The sequence below is a fragment of the Equus quagga genome, chromosome 8 (genome assembly GCF_021613505.1).
Source record: "Equus quagga isolate Etosha38 chromosome 8, UCLA_HA_Equagga_1.0, whole genome shotgun sequence".
Lineage (NCBI taxonomy): Eukaryota > Metazoa > Chordata > Mammalia > Perissodactyla > Equidae > Equus > Equus quagga.
The window spans coordinates 132,511,969-132,530,844 of NC_060274.1; the positions used below are offsets into that span (position 1 = coordinate 132,511,969).

At 39.6% G+C, this 18,876-nt stretch overlaps 1 protein-coding gene across 2 annotated transcripts in view; it reads right to left on the bottom strand.

Moving 5' to 3' along the window:
• Nucleotides 1-18,876, bottom strand: part of ESYT2 (extended synaptotagmin 2) — an 88,839-nt gene that overhangs the window by 10,838 nt on the left and 59,125 nt on the right. Inside the window, exons 10-16 of one of the 2 annotated variants that reach the window (XM_046669072.1) lie at nucleotides 17,585-17,667; nucleotides 15,786-15,834; nucleotides 14,566-14,655; nucleotides 14,017-14,112; nucleotides 8,344-8,406; nucleotides 5,179-5,253; nucleotides 4,002-4,088 (exon numbers count right to left, since the gene is read on the bottom strand). In XM_046669072.1, coding sequence (XP_046525028.1) covers nucleotides 4,002-4,088; nucleotides 5,179-5,253; nucleotides 8,344-8,406; nucleotides 14,017-14,112; nucleotides 14,566-14,655; nucleotides 15,786-15,834; nucleotides 17,585-17,667 — 543 coding nt within the window. The remainder of the gene's footprint in view (nucleotides 1-4,001; nucleotides 4,089-5,178; nucleotides 5,254-8,343; nucleotides 8,407-14,016; nucleotides 14,113-14,565; nucleotides 14,656-15,785; nucleotides 15,835-17,584; nucleotides 17,668-18,876) is intronic. The other variant, XM_046669071.1, reaches the window with a different exon arrangement.

An 18,876-nucleotide genomic window follows, 5' to 3' on the forward strand; every position in this document is an offset into this window, starting at 1 on the left:
GCTAGAGGCCTCTGAGGGCATCTTCAGCTGATCAGCACATGGAAGGGAATGAACCACCTGAGGGCAGAAAAGATGTTCCAGGAGGAGCAGAGGGACAATTCCCACAGCACAAAGGGCTGCCAGTAGCATCCACTCCAAACAGAGAGAAGAAACCTTATCACACCTGGGGCATCAGACCCATGAGGCACATGATCCCAAGACTAAAGGCTGTCAGGTTTGCCTAACAAACCTTGAAAGGCTCAATGTTTCCTACTAAGTAACTCACCTGCAAATGAGAACAAAGCACCAAAATATTTAAAGGAATACAAAAACCCAGCACTCAAAAATGTAAAATTCACCAGGCAAAAGTACCAGGCAACCAAAGGAGCAGGAAATATATGACCTATAAGGAGGGTAAAAATCAGTCGCAGAAGCAGATTCAGCAATTAAACAGATGACAGAATTAGCAATGAGGCACTAAAAGCTATCACACAGACCCCACATACACGAGAAGGCGAGGAAAGACAGCGAAGACAAAAAGATCCAAATTCAACTTTAAGATGAAAAATACGCAGGATGGGACTGACAGCAGATTAGACACTTGAGGTGGGAAAAACTGGAGGATGTAATGGCCAAAAATTTTCCAAACTTAACAACAGCAGACTTCTCATGAGAAGCAATGCAAGATGGAAGACAGTGGAAGAAAAAAAAGTGTTAACCAAAAATTTTCTATCTTATGAAATATTTTTCAAAAATAAAGGTGAAACAGAGGTGTTTTCAGACATACAAATGCTTAAAAAATTCATCTCCAGCAGACCAGCCCTACAGAAACTGTTAAAGCAGGTCCTTCAGGCAGAAGGAAAATCTCATCGGGTGGAAACTGGAATCTACACAAAGGAGCGAAGAATGCTGGGATGGTAAATATGTGGCTAAACAGGAAAGACTACTTCCTTACTTTCTTTAAAGCTCTTTAAAATATAAGTAACTGTTTAAAACAAAAATAGAAAAACATATTGTGGGATTAAACACACACACAGCAGTAAAATGTAAGACAACAACAACACAAAGTCTGGGAGAGAGGAAACAGAAGTATGCCAGGGAAGGCTCCTGTCCCACCTGTGTGCTGGGCCACTACTGAAAGGCAGGCCACTGTAAGTTAAAGATGTGCACCACTAAAAAACTCAAAAAAAATAAGGAGGTATAGCTAATAAGCCAAAAAAGGAGACACAATGCAATTATAAGAAATGCTCAATTAATCCAAAAGAAGTCAGATTAAAAAAAAGAGAAAGAGAACAAAGAATAAATGGGGCAAAAAGCATGGCGGCAGACTCAAACCAACCACATCAACAATGGCATTAAGTGCAAATGGCCTAAATGCGAAATTAAAAGGAAGAGATTGTCAGATTGGAAAAAGCAAGATTCAGGGGCTGGCCCCGTGGCCAAGTGGTTAAGTTTGCGCACTCCACTTTGGTGGCCCAGGGTTTTGCCACTTTGGATCCTGGGCATGGACTTTGGATCCTGGGCATATCGCTCATCAGGTCATGTTGAGGCGGTGTCCCACATAGCACAACCAGAGGCACTCACAACTAGAATATACAACTACGTACTAGGGGGCTTTGGGGAGAGGGGAAAAAAAAAAGATTAGCAATAAACGTTAGTGCAGCTGCCAATCTTTTTTTTAAAAAAAGCGAGATTCCACTGTATGTTGTGTGTAAGAAACCAACTTTAAACATAAAGTCACAAATAGGTTAAATAGAAAAAAACGGGAAAAATAAACCACACTAATTCCCATATAAAAAAAGGCCAGATAGCTAGATTAGTATCAGACTAGGATATGGAGATGCGATTATGGAGCAAAGAATATCACTCAAGTGTAACTGTAAAAGGGGATTTTTACCATGATAAAGGGATCAATTCATCAGGTGGGCAAGCGTAACAATCCTAAACGTTCATGCACCTAATAACACAGGTTCAAAATACATGAAGCAAAACCTGAGACTGAGGGAAAAAAACAGATAAATCCACAAATACAGTCAGAGGTCCCAACACCACACTCTCACTAACTACATAACAAGCAGGCAGAAAACAGCAAGGACACAGAAACCCTGAACACCACCATCAGCCACTGTGACCTCGCAGATGTGCAGGGAACGTTGCACCTGCCACACGACAGCACTCCTTCCACGCGCTCAGTGTGCACACGTGCTGACAGAGACAACACTCTAGACCAGAAAGTTCGTCTCAAGTTTAAAAGGACTCGAGCCACACAAAGCGCATCATCTGACCACTATGAAATTAAATTTCAATGAATACAAAGAACAATGCCCGAACAGTTGAAAACTAACAGACCTCTAAATAAACAATCCGTGAGTCAAAGAAAGAAATCAAAGGGGGAATAATTAAGTATTTTGAGAGGATTGAAAATGAAGCCACAGCAAGTCAAAATTTGTAAGATGCGGCTAAGACAGTACTTAAAGAGAAATATATCAGACTAAATGTTCAAATGATAAAAGAAAGTTTTCAAATCAAGCTTCCACTTTAAGAAGCTAGGAAAAGAAAAGCAAAGGAAACCCAAAATAAGCAGAAGAAAGGAAATGATGATTATAGCAGAAATCAATGAAACAGTAAGGAGGGCCGGCTTGGTGGCAGAGCGGTTAAGTTCACACGTTCCGCTTCGGCGGCCCAGGGTTTGCCAGTTTGGATCCCAGGTGCGGACAAGGCACCGCTTGGCAAGCCATGCTATGGCAGGTGTCCCACACATAAAGTAGAGGAAGATGGGCACAGATGTTAGCTCAGGGTCAGTCTTCCTCAGCAAAGAGAGGAGGCTTGGCAGCAGATGTTAGCTCAGGGCTAATCTTCCTCAAAAAAAAAAAAAATGTCTACAATGAAACAGTAAAGAGAGAAAAACAATAATGATAATCAATGAAACCAGAGTTGGTTCTTTGAGAAAATAAAATTGATAAACCTCTTGTCAGACTGATCACAGGGAAAAAAGAGAGAGAAGACAATAATTACCAATATCAGGCACAAGAAAGGTGGTATCTTTACAGGACATTAAAGGAATATTACGAATAACTTTGTGCCAAGAAATTCAAAATTTAGATGAAATGGATGAATTCCTTGAACGACATAAATACCAAAAATCATCAAGAAGAAACGGATAAGATGCACAAATCTACATCTATCAATGGAATTGAACTTGTACTTAAACATCTTACAAATGCAGGCCAGACGGCTTCACTAGGGAATTCCAGCCAGCACTGGAGGAGCAAAACCAATTCTACACACACTCTTCTAAAAGAGACACCACATCATCACCCAGTGGAGATTATCCCCACATAAGGGCTTACTTGCAAGGTTTTCAAATGTTAAGTCTTGAAAACCAAATAAAGGTTTGCAAGGTTTAACATTTGAAAATCAACAATGTATTTCACCATATTTACAAACTTAAAAAGAAACACTGTACAATCAGCTTAAGTAGAGGAGCCTTTGACAAAATTCAACATCCACTCCCGACAAAAGCACTCAGCAAACTAGTAGTAGGAGTAGAAGGAAACGTCCTCACACATCAGAATTAATGGTGAAACACTAGGCCTCCCCTTTCAGGTCGGGAAGCAGGCAAAGGTGTCCACTCGTGCCAGAGGCTGGAGGCCAGGTAGGGCGACAAGGTAGGAAAGGAAGGAAAAGGCTCTCAGACTGGAAACACAGAAGCATTCCTACTGCAGACAACATGTAGGAGACAATCTAAGATATCCACAAAAAGCCAACAAAACGAATAAACAAGTTTAGCAGGGTTGTACAATATGACATAAATAAACAAAAATAAAAATCAACCACGTTTCTAGATAGTAGCAATAATCAATCAAAAGTTGAAAATTAAAAAAAAAAAATTACTGTAGGGATAAGGTTGACAAAGATGTATTGATTACAGTGATGGGTCCATAATTGCACACTTTAAATATGTGCAGTTCTTTGCATTTGATTATATTTCAACAAATCTATTAAAAATGCAAATAAAATACCTCAACTTCAAGGTCCTGGCGCTTGGGATTGTGAATGAAGAAAGTGAAGTTTTCCTCCCACACAGGTTCATTGGTTTTGTACCGAATCTGAAAGAAATATCCAAATATGAGCGCTGCGATATTTTCTGTGGAAAGGGGCTACCAACAGTGTGTTTATCCATTTATTGTGTTTGGAAGCTTGGGATGACTTTAAATCCCAAGGCATATATTTACTGAGCGCGCAATACTATGTATTAATCGTGGAAAGTGGGGCCGGCTCCGTGGCCAAGTGGTTAAGTTTGCGTGCTCCGCTGTGGCAGCCCAGGGTTCAGATCCTGGGCGTGGACATGGCACTGCTCGTCAAGCCATGTTGAGGCGGCGTCCCACATCCCACAACTAGAAGGGCCTGCAACTAAGATATACAACTATGTACGGGGGGGGGGCGGGGGGTGGCGTTTGGGAAATAAAGCAGAAAAGAAAAAAAAAGATTGGCAACAGTTGTTAGCCCAGGTGCCAATCTTAAAAAAAAAAAAAATCGTGGAAAGTGTTCAAAAGACGGAGAGACAGGCCAAAGCTTTTAGAGTGTGTGAGGGAAATCAGTCATATGACACCCTACCCTGTGCGCCAGTCCCAGTGACAAGGACTTCTGCTTGGTTTGGGCCTCGTCCCCCTACTGCCCTGGGGATGACACAGTGCTGCACGTCAGGAAGCTTCTTAAATTAACTCACAGTTAAAAGTGAACAATGGCCTGTAACTTCATATAATTCCTGAAATGTTTTCTCTCATCTTAGGAATGTAGAACTTATTACAGCAACAGCAATGCCCTCTCTCAATTCTTGAACAGAATTGTATTTGTTGAATTTTAAGCACACTGTTGGTTATCTTTTAAACGAAACATTTATAGAGTATTCTAAGGAAACTTAGAAATTTGTCCCTCGTCATCTACCCATGAAATCAAACAAAAGCACATTCATACGTTATTTTTAAATGCTATTTTTTACCAAAATTAATATACTAGTATAATACCAAAAATATATTTGTTACCAAATTAAGTAGCTGGTTATCAAATGACTGCTTTGAGAAAACAAAAGGAAGACATGGAATCAATGGTCTGGACACCTGCATCATCACCAGCCTGGCAGTCCCCACCCCCTGTGATAGTGACATCACAGGCAACTGGTGGGAACATCAGCCTCACCTTGCTCTCCTGGGCCTTGTGACCAACTGACATTTGGACAAGAGGATTTGGGTTGCTGTTTATCTTCTTCCTTGACTATCCAAAAACAAAAAACAGACAAAATAAACAAATACATCTTGAAATGGGGCTTACTAAAAACATAATTATTGGCTTATATTAACAGTCATTTCTATTTACTTTTGATATTTTAATTACAGGAAATATCTGGCAACAATTTAATGGAAAACAATTGCTAAGCACATCCCAAAGCCATAACTGTATCTACCATGAAATAAATTAAGAAAACTTCTATTTGCAAACAAGTTTTAAATGTTAAGGTCTTTTATCTTTATAGCAAGCTACTTTGGAACAATGGAATCTCCTGGAAATCTTTAATGTTAATTACAGCTCTCAAAACTTATTTTACTGGGATAACAAAATGAATCAAGTGCAACGAATGGATACAGAAAAACATGAGAAAGGACAAATGTAAAAGACTGTATAATTGGGAATAGTCCTCTGGTTGGCATAATAAAAATACTATAATGTCAGAGACAAGTTTTTACGTTTTTAACTTAGTATCTGCTGTTCAAACATGTAGCTACCAGACATCAAATCCTGCTTACCAGCTGCTAAGTAATTTTGACTGGAAGAATAAACATCAATCTAGAATCACATTAAATTAAGCAGAGATGAATATAATGAGAAAAATTCAAGAATAAGAAAAAATGGTAAGAAGTATACTTTAGTACAGACAACTGATAGAAGAAAACATAGTAAAACACAACATATATGGGACATGAGGTTTATTTATAACTTAGCCCCACAAGAAGATGCAGTTAAATATCTGTGTTAGTGGAAATTAATAATATTAGAAGGTCACAAAAATGTTTTTTAGTTAAATAATTTGAGTCAACACTCAATACTGCAGCAATGACAGAAAAAGGCATCAAATTCATGATTACTGGAATAAAATATTACTAGCCCAAACCTACTGCAATAATCTATTTTCTGGTTCATCTTTTTGATGTGAATGAATTCTGCAAAATGAAATAAATACTGTTAAAAAATATCCAAGGCTATAGACTACTGTGGCAGAGAATACTAATCCATTTTCTCCTTCTTCCTTAACATCAGAACCCCGGAGTTTTGGCTGAGCACAAGTCTTCTGTAAATAGAGATTCTGTTTCCGAACCTCCCTTGAAGCTGGTGTGGCCAGGGAACAGTCTGGCCTCAGAGAAGGGGTGTCCTTCCTCTGCCACGCCCCCACTTTTGTGGAGGGTTGGGCACAGCAGAGTCACAGAACTCTGTTGCACTCGAGGGAAATAAACTTCTGTCCTGCTTAAGTTGCTGCTACTTTTGAGTCTTTGACGCAGAAGCTGAGTTTGTTTCCTAATATACTTACTTCATCTCTAAAAAAGTAGCCATTCATTCCTAGAGATTTACTTTATCTTATCAATTTCAAGACACACTTTGTTTTTCTTTCTTTCTAATGTTTCTGAAAACAGAACGAAACTTACAATTGATACTTTATGCACCTGCTTTTGGGCAAATCATGGTATGGAGATAGTTGTCACTGCCTTAACCAATTTATTTTGCTTATATTTTCCTTTCACATGTGCATGTAACATGATAAAAATCTATGTTTATCCTAAATCTAAAAATTCTTTCAGTAAGTATAAAATACTATCAAATCTTAAGAGGCACTTTTTTTCCTTTCTTAGTGGTACATAAAATAATGGTGTATTTTACAATGGATGATGTTTTAGATTCTATGAAATAAGGTTAAATTGCTGACTAAGTTTTCTACCAGGACACAATATTCAAAATGTATTAGCACAAGTAAGAGACACAAGGCATAATAAAAATAAAAATTTAAGTCAGACTGTCTTGAATTTAAATCTCAGCTCTTCACCACTTGATTAATGAGACCTACATATTTCATCTATTTGAACCTCAGTTTTCCTGTCTATAAAATGGGCACAATACCATTTCCAGAACCTAGTTGTTAGGTTTAAATGAGATAATGTAATAATGATTAAAATACACATATTATCCCTAGCTATCCTGAGCACTTTTACATGCATGATTTTATTTAATTTACTCAATACTCCAATAAAGAAGATTATATCACTTCCGTCCTATGAATAACAGAGAGGACTAAATATCTTGCTGTAGGTCACACTGGTGAACAGATCAAACCCAGACAGTCCGACTTCAGAGTCTTTGTTGTAACCATCATGTTCTGTTGCTCAATAACCTTCAAATATCAAAGAAGCAGGAGGAGAAGACTGTTGATATAAATCTGCCCAGTGTGCTGATGGGAACAGTTATTTCAATGACTGTGCTAGTTAGTACTCCAGAGGAGTAATTCACTGGTAGCCACAGGACAGGGTGCGGTAAGGGCTGAAGGCATATCACATCAAAGCAGACTCCATGAGTCTTCCTCACTTTTAAAATTTAACTGATTACAAACCATTCTTTATTCCTCTGGATGGAATTTTCTTAAAACAATTACATTAACCACCCCCACACCCAAATATTTAAGCCTAAAATGATCAAAGCAATCAGATAAAAAATAATAAAACATTGTAAGTCATAGAAAACTTTTAACAATTTAGCCAGAAAATACATGTTCATGTCGTTTTAGGGAGTGGAGCTTAGTTTTCAATATACCTCATTTAATGAAATTTAAAGATTCTCAAAGATCTGTCACCCAAACCCAGCAGCACCAAAAGCCATGAGGTGACCCACTCAGAGACGGCCCTGATTCAGCATATTGGAAGAGGTGATTTTTAAATGGACGACCACAGTGCACAAGGCATATCAGTCAATCATAACCTAAAAACTGGTTACCATTTTAAATAGAACCTCTATTTCACCATTTTCACAAATTCAAATCCAATTAAAATACAGATGATTTAAAGCCACCTTAGATATTGCTACCTAAGGCCAACAGGACAGAAGTCCAATTTATCATATTGGTACTTTACAAAATTTATCTTTAAAGCTGGTTTTCATTCTTCTCACTACTAACACTTGGTAACAAAAGCAGGCTCTCTCCAACTAGATAACTAATGACTATATCAGTCTGGAAGCAATTTGTTGATAAACCCATAAGGGTTAAAGCATCATCTCTTTCAATATGTTTTAATTAACTTTTCGAAGGGAAAACTATTAGTTTACCTTTAAAGCTTTCTGAACTGCAGCCTTCTTCAAGACATCAGGGTTAAATTCTAATGGGTTACTCTTTCAAGTCAGAAGAAAATGAATATACCAAGGGTTAATAAAACATGCAATGAGGAGTTTATGTAAGGTTAATGACATGAAATTTATGAGAACAAAAAATCTTTAAACGAAAACCAACAAGGATTACACAAAAACAGTAAAAATCATTTGTAAAATTCTTCTTTATGCCCAAGATTCTACCTTAGAATGAATCTTTAATCTATAAATAGTAAAACATATCTCCTTTGCCTCCATTGTTACTAGTCTTTTAGTCCCCAGCCCCTGTCTTTGGGATGTGAAAAATCCAAGAGTGACACTTTGGGAAGAGGTTCTATTTACTATCCCTTGCTTGAATAAACCCCTAAAGTATCAATTATAATTAAACTAAAGGTTTTATTTAAAGTATAATGAAGGGACCAAAGATGCCCAAATGGCTCTGAAGCCAAATCATATCCTGTAATACAGATGCTACTTTCCTTCCTCCTGAAATTTCCCTTCTTCATGCAAGACCACAGCAGAGATGGGGCCCTCTCTACTTTGTCCCCCATTCTTTTCCATGTACAAAATGCAGAGGCTGATTAGATCATCTCAAAAGTTTCTTCTGGCTTTAAAGTGCTATTATTATAGGTTTTAAGTCCTACTTCCATTGATTTTTAAAAATTCATTACTTTCTTTCCCTCAAAAAGGCAAGACTGAGTTGTACAAACTCCTTTGAGGACTAATGTTTAAGATTAAAGATTTTATCATTTTAATTGTAATTAACTTCAAACGACAAATTAAATTTTATTATTTTTTTTATGGAAAAGATTTTATAATGAATAAAGATGGAAGACAACCAGTCTCCCAGCCTTCCATGATCACGGCAGGCTGGGCCAGATGAGAAGATCAAACATCTGGTCAAATGAAATTAAGGCAATGTTAAAGCAGCCCTCAGCCCAGGCTGCCACTGAAGAGCCTGTGGAACTCTGAAAACACTGGACCCACCAGCTCCATCTCTGGGGCAGCCAAGACAGGGGAGGCTGGGAACCCTTGCCCTGAGGTGTGAGGACTGACAATATTCAGGTGTCATAAGAACCTTTCCTGAAGCTCACTTTGGATAGATACGACCTGTACTAACCGCACATATTATTCTAACATGCATCAATTAAAGCAAACAAGGAGAGAGGCCATGGTGTGGGGATACGGGTGCACGAGGAGCCAAGTGAGGTTGTGAAAGCTGCACAGGCCAGATCATCCAGGGCGCTAGGTGGAGGCACAGTGTAAGGCCTCTGAACATGACTGCACCTTCCACCCTTGGGTATTCACCATAAACGGAGGCGGTAATAGCCACCTGTGCTTTTAAAATGAGAGCCAAGATAACTTTTATAAAGCTCCTAGCATCATCAACACCCATGGGTCTCATATTATACAGCTGGCATTTTTATGTATGAAATAGACATTAATAAAAACACCACTCATCTCAGATAAACTCCATATACAGCATTATGAACTCATAAACTTAATAAAATGATAGCAAATTCACTTTATACCAGGATGGAGTAGACAGGAGGGTCAAAAATGTGGACTCTAGGTGACACAGCTGAGTTCATATCCCAGCTCTGCTACTTACTAGCCGTGACCTTGGGTCTCTAATCCAGTCCCTCAGGCTCTCTGTGGTGTCTGTTTCCTTATCTGAGAAGTGATCAGGATGGTCTGAGACTAAATGAGGGAGACACGTACAGCCCTTAGAAAGTGCTCAGCAATAGCACGGTATGTTGTAAGCCTCAAGTTCTAAAGCTGGCCTGGAGGCAGACCACACCCTCAGCATTCCTCTGAAATTCTGAGCAGGTAGAAGATCAGAGAGCAACATGCTGGCAGCCATGTAAAACTTTTACTAGAAACAGCAACAGTCTCAGCCTTTAGAGGAATGTGGAAAAGTACTGATCTAACTTCACAGTAAAAACAATAGGTAAAAAACAAAAAAGCCATTAATTTGTTCAAATTTATTTTACGGAACACTTTGTTGATGACTCTATGTGAATTATATAAAGCAGAGTATGTGATTTTCTTTTCTTTTCTTTTTTTTTTTTTTGCTGAGGACAAGTGGCCCTGAGTTAACATCTGTTGTCAATCTTCTTTTTGTTTGAGGAAGATTGCTGCTGAGCTAACCTCTGTGCCCATCTTCCTCTATTTTATGTGAGATGCCACCACAGCATAGCTTGATGGGTGGTACATAGGGCTGCACCTGGAATCGAACTTGTGAACCCTTGGCTGCTGAGGCGGAGCGCATGAACTTAACCATATGCCACCGGACTGGCCCTAGAGTATGTGATTTTGATAATGCAGGAGGAAAGTTAGTTTTGATCACCCAGCAATGTCTTAGCTAAATATTACAAAGCGATTTAAAAAATCCTGACACAAGGTCAGAAATACTTTCTTTCAAAGAAGCAGTTACAGAATGGAAAAAGTAACTTAGAAAAGCTGCTGGCAACAGACTACGAGTTTGCGCAGCAGAGCCGCCTGCCACTCACAGCAGCTCACAACACAGTCTTCCACTAGGAAGACCCGGGACAGAAAACCACTTCACTAGCAAGTGGTGGAAAACAGCTGCAACATGCACTGCTGGCCTCATGCTTACTTTTAAACAGCTGCAAGTAAGGGGCGTGGGGGCCACGGTTATCGTTTACTGTCAGTGCAGCTCCGAACAGCTCTCCTAACTGTTCTTCCGAGTCTGGGCTTTCCTCATTTACTACTTGGGACAAAATACCTAGTCCCCAAGTTTTGCCCCCCTTCTTCTTTTTAGTAAGAATAGACTGAGAATGCATGTGGAAAGAGAAATGAAAACTCTTCAAAAATGCAAAGCGCTACCACTACGAGATTCAAGGGCTGAATGAACTTTACGAATCTCACTAGCTACTGAATTAAACCAATAGTTAGTCCGGAAAGGGTGACTTTCTAGACTAATGACTAAGCTATCGGCGGCTTTCTCTGACCCCAAAGCAAGTAAAAACAACTATCTGCCAAAAACAATATGAGGAGTCAAGGTGCCAGAGCAAGCCCCCAGGGAGATGGGTAGAATGAGACCAAAATCAGCTTCCCAAAGAGAGATCAGAAATGCTCCATTATCCACTCCAGGAAATTCTTTAAGTTCCTTAAAAGAAGCTGGATCATACACTCTATTTTCTCCCTTAGGAGCTCTGGTTAAACAGTGAGGGAGAAGGCACGTTTTCAGGGTAACAGGTGAATTTATGTCTTCACCGACTGTCCCCATGGGCACAGCTGGGACTTTAGGGAAAGCCAAGTTCTGGCACTTCTGTGTTTGGTCAGGAGGAGAAAGTAGATTTAAGGAAACTTTTTGAAAACTTGCAAAGAAATCTTCACATCTCACACTGAGATGAACCACAAGGAAATCAATTGTAATCATTACAGCTTCATTTTTTCCTCACAAAAATTTTTATTTTTATTTTTTTATGGGCCAGTAGCAGTTTAGGAAGCTAGAGCTTCTTCGTGACTCATCAGGTCTGTTCATCTCATCATCAGATGCAGTCACCAACGTTAGTTACAGCAGTGTTACATTTTACAAAACAAGCACAGAGGAAACACACACAGTAACTGAAGTCATGCAAGGAAATTAAAGCAGCATGCGACGTCATTCCACCACGGAGTAGACGGCATTAGAGGGTCCAGTCCACATTCTAGCAGTCTCCATTAAAATAAAGGAAGAAAGAACACTGGAGAACTCACAAATAGTGCTCTATAGACTGAGGTAGTATTTTCACAAAACACTAGTCCCGACGCTCGCCTCTCTTTTAAGTAGCCACACCCAAAGTTTCCCTCGTAGATACTCTTAGGAAAGTAGAAATGGGAGGAGAAAGCAAAGAATGGTGGATTGTGGTCAATGAATGCACAGGCAGCACTAATAAACAGGAGTGCAAAGGCAGAGTCAAAGAATCCCGCAGAAACGCAGGGGGCCGACACGTGAGCACCCCTCAAACACACCCACAGGGCAGCAGTTTCGCAAAGATGCTTTGCCTCTGACGGCCAGAGCATACTTCATGCACAAGGTGCGCTTTTAATAGAAGGTTAATAAATTCACTTTTCTTTTCTTTTGCTTACGTGACGTTATTCAAATTTCAATTTAATGTGACAAAACAGTTCTAAAGAGAGGCCTACTCCTTCTTGCCAATTCACCAACACTATTTTCTATCTCCTAAAATATACAACAAATTCACTGTCATCAGGCATGACTTTATAACAAACATTATCACGGTTAAAAACAGAAAGTTCTACCACACAAGAAATACTCTAGAAACGTTAAGTAATGAAACAACTTCCCCCAAATGGAAATTATAACAGATAGAGTCATAGACTTCAGATTGGAAGACCGGCCAAAAGGTTAAGGTAATACTTTACGAGAAACTAAGAAGTTAAGAAGTTAAAATCAGTCAAGAAACTTTTACTGAAAGAAAGAGTACAATTATATATAATTTACACAAACAGTTCAATTGCATCTTCCCAGTGTGAAAAAAATAGATGATCAATCAGACTTCAATTGTTAAAAACTTTAAATAAAATGTACAGTTGACATGAGAATGCGTATTTCATGAGGTGAAGGAAACAGTCCAACTGTGGTGAGCTGAGGTGAGACCGGAATCCCAGCAGACTCTCAGACGCATCACCGTAAAGGGCTGAGTGCTCTGTGCCCACCTGTCTGTCTCCACCAAGTGAATCCCCACAGGGAGGGTATCTACAAAGGCACTTGGATGAAGGTGCATTCACTACAATCTAAGGAGGAAAACACCCTGTAGTTGGGGGCAGTAGTCTTTCCTTCAACAAAATTGGCCTTTGATACAATAAATAAAGCAAGAATCACCATCTACTGAACAACTGAATGGGCACTCAAAAAAAATTATCAAAACAACATAACGTTTATAATGACCACATTATCCTAAATAGTGGGGTTAGGTATGGTGGTGGAGGATCCCACCAGGCCTTACGTGACTGAAGCGGCATGATTTTCCTTCTCCAAGGTGACAGTCGTTACCTATAAAAACTGTACTGTATAGTTTTTTCTAAGAGCAAAACAATTGTGAGGCAAATGAGTAGCAGCACATGCCCGGGCTGTAGAAGCAGTGTGCATGACAGATCACCAGGGGCAGTGTGTGTATCTTTTGTGCTGTGCCCGCATGTCCTGAGCACCCTCCTCCTCTCACCGCTGCCTGGCCTGTCATCCTGCCATGCCACAGTCAGGATGAACTCTGGGTTGTCATCAGAGCTGCTTCATTTTATTCCCGTGCCAAACAGAGATAATTTCCATCTTTAGGTAACTAAATTTTAATAATTAGTGATTTCCTACAGAATAACTTCTTCCCTAAAAACTAGGCATATTCTTTTCCTATGTGTTGGAGATTTCTTCATAAAACAAGTCAGCGTAAAGATCATTCTGAACACCCTGGATAAATCAGGAAGATGTGTAAAGAGAAAATTACACTCTGAAGCAAATACACACTTATCCATCTCCACTGCTGCTCTCTCAGGCTGGAGGGAAGTGAAAATAACAGCAACAAGAACAGGTGACTCAGCATGGCTGAACACAGCAAGATCCACTCCCAGGGAATGAGCACTTGAATGAGTTCCCATGGCGTTACCTACCGGAAGGTTCCTCGCTGAATCCAAATACAAGATCAGCAATGAAGAGGAAAGACCATCATTGGCTTGGTCTTTGTCAGCTCTGATGTCTGTTAGCACCTACAAGGAAAGGAAAAGAAGCCTCAACAGGCCTGTTTCCACAAGATGTTAGACTATTTCTACCTGAGTATGTCTATAATGCTCAAAAAAATAAGTAGAGAAATAAACCATCTAATATATGCAATACAGAGAGAATAAAAACAATAAATATCTTTTAAATGACAAGAATCTAAACAAATCAATTAAATGAAGCACTCAGGTGATCTGTGGCTCTCCAGATCCCTGTACTATATCAAGCACACAATTTTAATATCTTGTAAAACAGGTGTGAATGAACTGTAAATCTCTCTTGAAAATATCCCATTATCTTTAATTTATCCCTGATACTACTGTAGTGACTTACAGCACAACAGTCAAAATTATTGCTGTAATTTCTTTTTAAACTGAGTAGCAACACAACTTAAAGATATGAATCTCAGCTTGTTGGTCATCACAGGAAAACCTTTGCAGCACCTTATCAAGGTTTGAGGCGTTTGGCATTAACGTGAGCCACTCCAGTTTCAAGTGCAGCTTTCCTTTGGGGACCTCGTCTAGGGTGAACCACTGAAGAGAAAACGCACAAGTTCAGCAAAAGTTCTCCTGAATCAAAATTCAAATTAAACAGTCTGTACAAATGTCACAAGGTGCTCTCTGAGGGATAAACAGTTCTCAGTTAACGTTGAAGGACTGAATCCTGCCATGTTCAGCTCCATGGAACTTGCACAGCACTGCCTACTGGCTGGAGACCATTCTAAATGCTTTACATACACTTACTCATTGAATCCTGACAAAAGCCCTGTGCAGTAAATACAATTTTTATCTTTAATTTACATGCAAAGATTCATGTCTTCCAGTACCATCCAGTACTATCAGGCTTCTAAGTATGAATTTTAACAGAACTTATGGGCCAAGAGATAATATAACATGGATCCTAAATACTGAATTTCAATATCCAACAAGTTAATATGTTTGTTTTTATTCATCACGATATACTAATTAACAAAATAGTATACAGTTGTTTCAACTTAAAAACCACAAAGTAACTAATCAAAGATGGCCCCCAAATACTCAATGTTAAGAAGAGAGTGCCACAAATGCAGGGTTTTATTCTCAGCACCTGGCACACAACAGGTACGCAAATATGTATTGAAGCAATGCTGTCTGCTTGGGAAGGAAAACACCTTACTGTGTAAGCAGCAGATCTCAACATTGATTTGGTTATGCTTTACTTATCTTTTAGAAGCCACCACAAACTTTTCCTTTTTTCATACTTTTTACTCTGATAGCAATATCCTGTTTGCGGTAGCATCTGCTTGCTGTCAATTCCCACTGCCTGACAGATATCTTTCATGTGACATCTTCTCATCACCTGCTCTGTGCTAGCTCTGCTCATTAACCCCAGCTATCTTTAAAATGCCCATTATCAGGGAGCTTCTCCCAGGCCCCTGCCCTGACTCCGAAAGAGAGCACACAGTAGCCTGAAAGACAGTCAGATTGTGTTTGTATTCTTATGAACTTCTAGCACATGGTAGGTACGAAACACATACTATCTGATTTGGCTCTCAAACTTACTTCTTTTTCTTTGCTATTACTAAAAGGCCATGTTCTCGATATTTGTGAGCATCATGCAGTGGGCGGCAGCAGGTGACTTAGTTGATGCTTATTAAGTGGAACAATATGCAAAGAAAACTTACTTCATCTAAAAGGCGCTCCTTTTCAACTTCAATAAGATCAATCATAAGACTATAGAAATAATAATACAACAACTTTAGAACATAAAAACACACTCCTTATAATTGAAATAACCTTAAACATTTGTCTATGAAAAAGTACTCCAGAAATGTAACAAAATGCTACACAGTTTATCAATAAACAGACTTCTTCCAAAAGCTCCCTCAAACTCACACCCAAGAGTGTGAAGAGAGGGTGAGGAGAAGAGCAGGGCTGAGTTCCTGGGAGGCTGAAGCACTCAGTTTGGCAAAGTTGAGGTGAGAGCTGTAAAGCAGCTGGTCTTCCCCACCATGTGGCCATTTACAATGTGCCAAGAATGTTCAGGAATACTCAGCCGTCTTGTTTGGCGCGCTCTCCCTCAGCGCTGCCACCCGCCACTACGGATCACATGCTGAATTAGGCCTTTGCCACCGTCCCAACTCTGCTCCTCAGCTCTGGGCCAGGCGGACCTGGAGCTCCCCAGACACCTCTTGCTCAGCATGTCTGAGACAGCCCGTTCCATTTCCCCTAAATAGTCCCGCTCTATTGCAAAGAATGGACCCCCCAGCCTTGAAGCCAGAGGTGACTAAGATAGGATGTTACAAACCTATTTTTTCTTGCAGCCACTCCCTCACCTCTACCCCTACAATCTTTGTCTCAGGTTAGACCCTCACATCTCTTTTCTGGTATATTACAATAGTCTCCTAATGGTCTGCCAGACTCCAGGCTCAATCCCTGATAATCTAATCCACACAGTGGATTTACTAGAAGGCAAATTTGATCCCCTCACGACCCCACTTAAAATCTTTCCATTGCTCCTCGTTAAACTGTCTCATGAATAAGTCACAGCACAACATATAGGCCATTCTTGATGAGGCCAAATCTGCCCAATGTCATCTAATCCCTATATCTTTTTTGCCACAAGAAATTCAGTTAAATAAAGATTAGGCTAAAGTGTATTTTTTTTTAGGAAGATTAGCCCTGAGCTAACACCTGCTGCCAAGCCGCCTCTTTTTGCTGAGGAAGACTGGCCCCAAACTAACATCCGTGCCCATCTTCCTCTACTTTAAATGTGGGATGCCTGCCACAGCATGGCTTGCCAAGCGGTGCCATGTCCGTACCAGGGATCCGAACTGGTGAACCCCGGGCCGCCAAAGCAGAATGTGCGCACTTAACCGCAGCGCCACCGGGCCGGCCCCCCAAAGTGTATTTTTTAAAAGCTCATTTTTTTCAGCTGCACTGACTGTTCAATTGAAGTAAACAAATCAATATTTATTTTCCCAATGTGCAGGCACAATGTAAATTACTACTTCCCCCCTGAAAAATAACCCAACAAATTGAAAAAGTTAAAAAACCCATTTCTACAATGCAGAGGAAAGCTGTCCGCATGGTATGAAGGCTGGAAAGCTACGCTGGCATCTGGGGCCGCACACCCCATGTGGCCACTGAGCACTTAACATGCGGCAAGCACACTAGGAAAGTGAATTTTAAATTTTGTTTAACTTTAATCAATTTAATTTAAACAGCATTTAAATAATTTAAATGTGGCTAGTGGCTGCTGTGACAGACACAGATCTAGAAGCTTTCCTTCTCTTACTTAAATGTGAAACTTTTTAGGAATAAAACCTGTTTTAAGATGTCTAAGGTGAAACAAATATTATACCTAAGAGCCATTTAAAAATACATATAACATGTACATAAATCTATTTTTTAAATTATAGTTTTAAGAGTAATTATTAAAAAAAGCAATCCTATGGTCTCCTTACAGTCATGAAGGATTTACCTTCCCAGAAAGTCATCCTTGTCTGGGTCTTCATCAAAAAGCTCAATCTCTAATTCCTGTCCAGGGTGTTCATAGACTAAAGCCTGAAAAATTAATGATTAGTAGTTATTTTACATTTTTACTAATATTGTCACCTATTGAGTATAATGATCATACTCAATAATCAATAGTAAATATCACCATATGCTGTACTTTCTCCAGTGGTAAACAGTTGTAAAGCACTTATATTTCCTGTCAAACCACACACGCTTCTCAATGACTGGGATATCATTCTGAAATATTTGCCTACATGGTAACAGTCCACTGTGTTTGTTTTCAGTTATCTGGGATTACATCTCAATGGGTGAAGTTCAATTGCTCCAGAACGAGGTCACAGGACAGAACTCATAAACCTGGTACAGGCTTGGGACATCTTTCTTGTCCTGAAGTGGCTCTGTTCAGATGCCATCCTTGGGAGAACCACAAGTGATCCACTAACCAGCACTCAGAGATTAAGAGATATGGCAACAATCGGAAGGGAAGGATGGGAAGCTGGTGGAATATAAACTGTACTACTGTTCTGAAGAACAATTTTGCAAAAACGTATCAGTCCTTTCAAAAACACGTAACTTTTGATGCAGCAATTCTACTTTGAGGAGCTTTACTGGGGAAAACTTGGCCACATGAAGGAAAATACATTCACACTGGAACAGCAATGGTTATAATGCTGATCTTGTTGGGTAAAGGAATGATAGTATCTATTCAATGAATGGCTATTATAAATAAATGTCCATTTATTGACATGTAGAGATGTCCAGATGTACTAAATTAAAATTTACCAAACTATAATTAATCTCATTTTTGTATAGTTTACGTGTGTTAACTACACACAACATTTTTCACACTATGAAAAATATTTGGCCAATTATTTACTATGATTGCTTTCTGTAATTCAGGTTTAAAATTTTATGTGCTGGTATGACAAGAATGTTGTGAGGCAGGGATAGAAGGTATGACACTTTTTAAAGATGGGAAATTAAAGCAAAAAGGACTTCAACTGCGGCCTAGTCCGACTGCATTCCCGCGTGACAGGAGTGGAATGAGAGTGTGGGGCCCAGTCGACTCAACTGGACACCCCTTACCTTGCACTCCCATGTTACAGGAGAGGAATCAGAGGGTGGGGGCCCAGTCAACACGACTGGATACACCTTACCTCACACTCCCGCATGACAGGAGTGGAATTACAGAGTGGGGCCCAGTCAACATGACTGGACACACCTTACCTTGCACTCCCATGTGACAGGAGTGGAATC